The sequence below is a fragment of the Cyprinodon variegatus genome, unplaced genomic scaffold (genome assembly GCF_000732505.1).
Source record: "Cyprinodon variegatus isolate N-32 unplaced genomic scaffold, C_variegatus-1.0 Scaffold13, whole genome shotgun sequence".
Taxonomy (NCBI): domain Eukaryota; kingdom Metazoa; phylum Chordata; class Actinopteri; order Cyprinodontiformes; family Cyprinodontidae; genus Cyprinodon; species Cyprinodon variegatus.
The window spans coordinates 889417-897191 of NW_015150466.1; the positions used below are offsets into that span (position 1 = coordinate 889417).

The 7775-nt window shown below is 40.7% G+C and overlaps 1 protein-coding gene across 1 annotated transcript in view; it reads right to left on the reverse strand.

The window, feature by feature from the left end:
* Positions 1-6406, reverse strand: part of cystm1 (cysteine-rich transmembrane module containing 1) — a 12578-nt gene extending 6172 nt beyond the window's left edge. Inside the window, exons 1-2 of the mRNA XM_015382714.1 lie at positions 6270-6406; positions 46-361 (exon numbers count right to left, since the gene is read on the reverse strand). Coding sequence (XP_015238200.1) covers positions 46-343 — 298 coding nt within the window. The 5' untranslated portion in view covers positions 344-361; positions 6270-6406. The remainder of the gene's footprint in view (positions 1-45; positions 362-6269) is intronic.
* Between the last annotated feature and the right edge of the window lie 1369 nt (positions 6407-7775).

The following is a 7775-nucleotide window of genomic DNA, read 5'->3' on the forward strand; positions in this document are numbered from 1 at the left end:
ATAAATCCCATATTTACGCCATAAGACGGTGAACACACTACTCACCTGTGTTTTTTGGAGCCTCCCCGTACATGGGTCCAGGAGGGCCTCCCCCCTGCCAGGCATACTGTGGCTGTCCAGGATATCCCTGGAATGGGGGCTGTCCTGGGCCAGGGTAGGGGCCTCCAGGGCCCATTGGTCCAGCAGGGTAGTTGGGGTAAGCTGGGTTGGGCTGGTCTGTGTTAACTGGGAATCCTTGAGGAGGATAACCTTGGGGTGGGTAGCCTTGTGGTGGTCCTTGGCCTGGGTAACCTGGGGCAGTTGGACCACCGCCTGGGTATGGAGGGGGCTGCTCAAAATTCATCTTCGATGTGGCGAGTCACTTTGGAATAAGAAACACAAAGGAGTGATAGTCAGACCAATGGGACTTTTTACCATGTAGGAAAACAAAGTAAAGAGGAAAGAAACAGACAACATTCTTTACATGCTTGAAAGCCGAGATATAGTCGTTTACCAAAACAATGCCATACTCGGTAATTTTCTCTGGTCCCCTCCCTGATCTGACCAGTGATGACATGTTTAGCCGCATGTCGTCATTCAACCGCTGACTGCCTAGATGGTGTTGCTTGGGCTACATTATTAATTGGCAATCATTTTGGGGAAGCCTGGTGTGATTTGGAGAGACGGCATCCATCCCACTTTGGATGGTGCAGCTCTTCTTTCTAGGAATCTGGCCACATTTATTAGTCCTCCAAAACCCTGACCCCCCAGGGTGCAGACCAGGAAGCAGAGTTGTAGTTTAACACACCTCTCTGCAGCTTCTCTACTGTTACTGTTAGAAAATGGCACTCTACATCCTTACAGGCATCCTATCTAGTCCGGAGAAATAGTTTACTACTGTATAGATGACCCTTCTTAAAGCAAGAGCAGCATATTTCTCCACATTATTTGAGGTGAATGAGAATAATCCTAGACTTCTTTTTAATCCAGTTGCCAAACTCATCCAGGGCCATAGCTCCGTTGAACTGCTCTTAACAGTGATGATTTTATGGGGAAAAAAAACAAAAAAAAAACAGGTAGAAACCTCCAGCAGAACCAGGCTCAGTGTGAGCGGCCATCTGCTGAGGCCCACTGGGGTTCAAGGACAGAGAAGCAGAGATAGAAAAAGAAGCTAGATACAAAAGGCGGCTGTCAACCAGCTCCACAGACGGCCCCGTCCAGGAAACACACAGCCAGGCAGACGAGCTCCGAGCCAGCTCCCATGTCAGAGGATGAAGAGAGCACATCCAGTTAGTCACAGTCAGAGAAACAGGACTACACTGGAAAACAGGCCAATCTCCAACATCTAGAAACCTTTTTAGATAAAGCTTCTAGTTAGAGTGGCTCAGGTTATCCTGAGCTATCTCTATAGTTCTGCTGCTATAGGCTTAGACTGCTGGAGGACATAGGGACCCCTTTTCCATCATTCTGCTTCATTCTATCTCTATTCTCCCACTCTGCAGAATCTGTTAGTTCAATCTCTAACGTTCTGCTCTCTCTGCTTTTTTCTCATAGTAGCTTCATCTGGTCTGTTGCTGTTTGAAATATCAGCTGTACTAAATTAGTTAATGATTATACCAATAATCAAATAATAAAGATTAATCCAATTAACTGTGTCAGCCCTAGATACAAATTTATGCATTTATACATAAGAATGTGAGAATGGCTTTTGTTTACACATAAATTTAGAACCAACTTTACAACAAACAATGAAACAAAAGCAAACAGAAGCAGCATTAACTCCGTCTCTGCTGCCCTTATTCCTATCCGGTGGTTAGGTAACCCACCAGAGACACATTAGGTAATGAATTCTCCCGAGGCAAGATAAGATACATTTTTATAACCAACTAGCTTAACCCTACACCTCTCCCACCAGTTCATTCCTGCAGAGAAAGGGGAAAACCATACCATATAGCAAAGAACAATCCCACAGATTGTTTTTTTATGACTGCAGAAGGCATCTTACGACTCAGTGGTCAATCACGAACCTACCAGAGATAAGTACCATTATCTTATGTTTCACAAAGACCTCAGTGTACAAAATGAGGCTGATGAAATGAACCAAGGGGAATAGAAATGACTGTTGTGACCATAGAGGCCTCCCATGGTTGCGTTTCACACCTCATTTTCCTCCTTTAAAGCACAGATATGAAAGATGAACTGATGTGTGAAACATTGTGTAAATCCAGAAGAAAACTCATGAACCAAAGTCGTTTTTAAAGTCTAGTCCACACTGAGTAAGGTATGGCTGTCTATTCTATTTAAGATCTTACTGAAGGGAAGTGGATTTCGTAACTACCAGCTAATGCCCCATCATAAGCCACCATGCCGCCTTCACCTCATTCATGTCCAACAACAACAATGGAAAATTGAGGCTAGACGGGGAACTGAATCTCCGCCAGTCCTCCTGGGGTTTATCCGTCCTGTTGTATGTACACCGTAAACACGTCCTTTAGGTTATCCTATCCACCTTTTTTTTGTGTAAAGAGTTTCATGAATAAAGGACACAGAAAGAAATCAGTGATTCCTTTGTCTGACAGCCGATTATTTGGTTCAAAGTACGTTTCTAGCTAATTTATAAGTGCTTTGTTACATGTTATCAGCATCAACTTTTATTGCAGCTGTTGGGAAAATGATCCACGTAAGGTGAAGATAGTTGGTAGATATTATACTTATCTATTGAGCACATTATAGTTTGGAAAAAATGGACTGATGTCATGGAAAACAGAGGTGGAGGTAGCACCAAGTTTCTTTAGATGCTGCCCTTTAAAATCTATAACAAGGTTTTGAGATTCTCAGTGCGAGGAAAGCTGATAAGGCTACAAGTTTATCTCAGTGTTTTTGTAGTTTATACAAAGATCTAAGACTAAAATCCTCAACGGGATTAGAAAAGCAGAATAGTTTACAAAACAGTGTAGTGGTCGATAACAGAGCTCTGATATTATCCCTCTTTAATTTGCTTTTTCTTTTAAAATATGTTATGAAAATATCCAACAGTATTTTCTCAGTCCTTTTCTGACATCAACCTTTATTCATATATATTAGAAACAGAAGGGACCTCGACTATGAAATTGAAAAATAAAAAACTATCATCAAGCAGTAAAGGAGATATTTTTAATTATAATCAGTTACTTTAAACAGAAATTAACACTGAAATAAAATGAGGTTTTAATGCATCCATGTTATATATTGACTTTTTTAATTAGAAAATATACTTTAAAAAGCAATACTAAAACAGTTAAAAGCCTCCAGAAACACCGACCACGGTAAAGTTATACTAATAAGTCAAACCTGGAGGTGAGCATCAATTAAACCAGTCAGCAAATCTTTCCTGTCGACAGAAAACATCTCTACAAAAACAGCTAAATGCAACTTTATTTCTGTGCATTGTGAATAAAACTATTTCCAATGTTTTTATAGGTAAACACCAAAACAATCGTATCAGTATTTCAATGAGTTAGGCTACCTGTCTAGGAAGAGACATTCTTCTAAGAGCTTTCCAATAATTTATAAGACACAATTATCTTGAACAATAACGTTTGGCGGCACTCCTCTGTCTTCCAAACTGCGACTGTTACAACCACACAGCTATACTTGCTCATCTTCCAAGGGAAAGGCTTAGAAGCTTCTTTCAACCAGCTGGAAAGCAATGTGCAGCAAGAAGAACATGAAACGTGACGCTACCGTATTTTTTGGACTACAAGTCGCACAGTTACTCCGTGGTTAGGTTGGCCACGCGACTTATACTGTGGCGAGACATATATCCGTTTAATTTCACCACGAGAGGGCGCTATATAGCTTGGCACACAACAACATGTATTCTATTAATACCACTGAAAGAAAAAAACGTTACAACTTACCACAACAAAACAAATTAGCATTACAACAATGACAACTGAATAGAAATATGCTACCCAAAAGAAATTCATATGCTGCAGAATTAAAGCTAAATATGCAGTCAAAAATGGCAACATGGCAGCTGAACGACAGTTTGGATGCAGTGAAAAACTTGTTAGGGACGGGAGAAAAGCAGAGGAAAAGCTGAAGGTCTGAATGATTATCACTGCTTATCAGATGCTCGTTCATGTAATAAAACAATGCGGTCTTTGAGCAGTAGCTTACCTCGCGCCAGTTATCAGAAAACAGATTCCATGGATAGAATAACCTTTCAAAATGGTGCGACTTTTAGTCTGGTGCAACATATATATGGGATTTTTTGTCTTCATAATGATTTTTTTGGCTGATGCAACTTTAACTCCGGATTGTTTTTGGCCCCGATACCCGGCTGTGCGGTATTGGCCGATACCATCTGTTTGAAATCGATGTGTGTGTGTATATGAAGAACTGCAGACTACCTGGATGTAAAATAATTACCATCATGGCTTCATGTCAAGCTGCTGCCTACCTTTGGGAAGCAGGAAAAAGACTAAAACAAATACTAATACCTACCTGCAAAGGTTGACAATAGCTGAATACATTTTTGGCTCTCATAATGGTATCGGTGCCCTATTTGTTGGTACTCGCCGATACAGATCCCACCATTTTAGTTCTGGATCGGGGTCCCACCCGATACTGGTATCGGTATCGGTGCAACATTAACCATTAACCAGAAAAGCTTAGTTTAGACATTTCAGTCACCAACAAGAATGATGACAAAACCTGATTGTTACCAAAGGAAGATTGGTCAAATCTACATCCGCTGTTCTCTATGCAAATTTCTTGTTTGGCTCCTTAGCGGCTTGTTTTGTTTGTCTGACCGCCAATGTGGAAAACGACTGGTGAAGATGGACCAGCTAGCAGAGCGAGGTGCGCCAGAACGCTGGGACCCTTTTACCACCTGGATCCCCGCTCTTTTTGGCCCTCATCTCCCTCCGTTGTCGCACAAACTTGCCCCCACTTCCTCACCGCCTCGGCCGTATCTAGACACACAGCTAGTTCCTGATTGGCCCTCTGGCATTGTGGCGTGGAATAATATAGCGCAGACCACGCTTCAATGTTGGGCAGAAATCAAAAATATCTTCATCAAGCTCACAGCGACACACTGCTGCAGGAGGATAACCAGGACTTTACAAGGGAAAGGCGTAGAAGCCTTCTTTCAACCAGCTGATATTCAATGTGCAGCAACAAGAACATGAAACGTGACGCTATTAACCAGAAAAGCTTAGTTTAGACATTTCAGTCACTGATAAGAATGATGACAAAACCTGACTGTTACCAAAGCAAGATCTTAGATAACTTTTTAAGAAAGACAGAATTACACAAGGCTGGGATCCAAGATCTAATTTACGCAGATCTAGAAACGTTCGTGCGTTTTCTGCTCGACAGGCAAACGTGTCTACAATAGAAAACCAAACACAAAAACACTGATAGTCCTCTGATGTAAGGTGGTGTTGGGTTACAGCTAAACGCTGAGGCGGGGTCCTTAGCCCTCATACCTGACACCAATGAGGATCTATGTCAACAGAGTCACTCTTTTTCTCTTGTTTCTCTTCGCTCTATTAAAACGCTTCAACGCAAGAATCTGGACAAATGAAGTAAACAGTCAAAACTTTTGACTAAAATAAAGTATTACTGGTTTATAGTAGTATCTCAATGATTGATTAGTTCCTCATTAGTTGGATAGTTTGTGTTGTTTCCAGACTAAAGAGCAGATTTCAGTGGGTTAGTTTCCTCCATATTTCCACAACAGGATCATCATCATCATGATGATGTCACCAAGTCACAGGAGGAGGAAAGTTCATTTAGGGGTTTATTTAAGCTCCTCTTCAATATATCCAATAGATTTTACTGAAACTGGTGTAAACAGGCCCATGCTGCTCATTAGAGAATAACCTTTAACATCGAAAGCAGACATTTCCACTCACGTGAGGGGCTTCTGTAACCTAGCAGGCCTTCTTTTATTTTTATATCAATTCTCCAGGGACATGAAAACAGCCCCATGGAGCTAATTAGGAGGAATCATCGCACATTTAATACACAAACACACAGAGAAAAACAAATTATACGAATAAACAACAAAAACAAAAATTATTATTATTAATTTTTTTTTTTGTCTCCCCTTAACATTAATTTGACTTAAAAATAAGTTTATTTAAGATGTCCATGTTGGCTTTAGTCGTATCTAATAGCTAATGTCAGTTTTTAAACTGTTAATATTAAAAAATGTCGCATCTTAGGCCAGAACTCAGAACAACGGTTTGAAAAAAAGGCTAATAAATGATAAAATCAACCGAACAAATATAACTTCTTACCTTCGAACAAAATGGCTCCAATATTTAGTGTAACCGCAGAGGTGTTAGCTTAGCCGCTGGCTCGCGCTCTCCGGTGTTTTTATCTTTACTATTTTTACCGCAATGGACGACCCCCGCCTCCTCAACCCCACTGCCTTCAGCCGGAGCTGGACGTGACGTCATTTAAAAGGGCGTTCCAGATGAGGAGGAGAAAAAGCAATACAGGGATCTGATTGGACGTTGGTACAGCGCTTGGTCACGGCGTCCAATCAGAAGCGAGAACGATGAAAGAAAGGAGGGGAGGAAGAAAGGCTGTGACTCCTGATCATTTGACTTGCTAAAATATTAAACAGGCCGACATCATCCTGTGGATGACGAAGCAAAGTGACTTATTTATGTTAATCATTAGGAGCTGACCTTGTTGATTTAACCTGTTGGTTAAAATATGAGAGTAATGGAAATTTGCCTTAAATCTCCCTCAGTGCCACCTGTTCAACATTAACTCTAGTACTTCACGGCAGGGGTGGATTTAGGAAATTTGGGGCCCTAGGCAAACACATGAAGGGGGCCCTCTGAATGGAGAAGACAACACATAAAACAGACCCATTCTACAGAAAAAATGTTAATAGAATAGACTAATGGCAAATCCCCCCTGCTTTACACTTACGTGTGGGAAAGTGTATTTTAACATTTTATTTGACAAACACTAGTGAAATAAAATCGCTGCGGGGGGCAGCGTGTTTTCATTGGGGAACAGAAAAGCATGAAATAAAAAAAGGGCAAGGGATTCAAATATATTAATATAGCTGCATGAAGTGAATTTTCTATTCAATTAGGTATAATTGATATTCTATGTCCTATTAGAGCAATATATACTTCATAATTTGGGAATTTGACATATTTTTGACTTAAGTTAAATTTACTTTATAATAATAATAATTAATATATATTGTGTATATATCTATAAAATTTGAATTAGAACTCAAGAAAAACTCATAAATTCAGCTGTAAAAAGTTAGCCTGGTAAACTAGCCCCACCCGCCAGCGGTCTGTGAGTGGTCTAGCCTCGATCAATGCCCCAGGCCCTAGAAATGGCGGACAAAACAGAACGCAGAGATGTGTTTTGAATTTGTGGATGCGGGGTTTTAAGGACGTCAAAGCTGCACGACGCAGGAGAAAGCACAACAAGGAAGATGGTAACAAACAGTTCTGGTTTGACTCAGCTTTGGAATCGGTTTTAGAAGGATTAAACTTGGAGTTTTCATTGAAACGTGAGCAGGAAGAGGCTCTACGCTCATTCATTTTTAAGAAGGTCGTATTCTCCGTTTTACCAACAGGCTGTCTCACTTACTACGTCACAGTCAGTTGCACTCATTGGTCAGAGCGTTGGCCAATAGGCACAGACATGGTTTTAAAAACAACTGGTTGTTCTCATCAACAATCTTCCGATGTCTCATTCATCGGAGCCAGACTAAATTACACATTTAATCTCACATTTAGTCTGATTTATCAGGCTAGTAAAAAGTA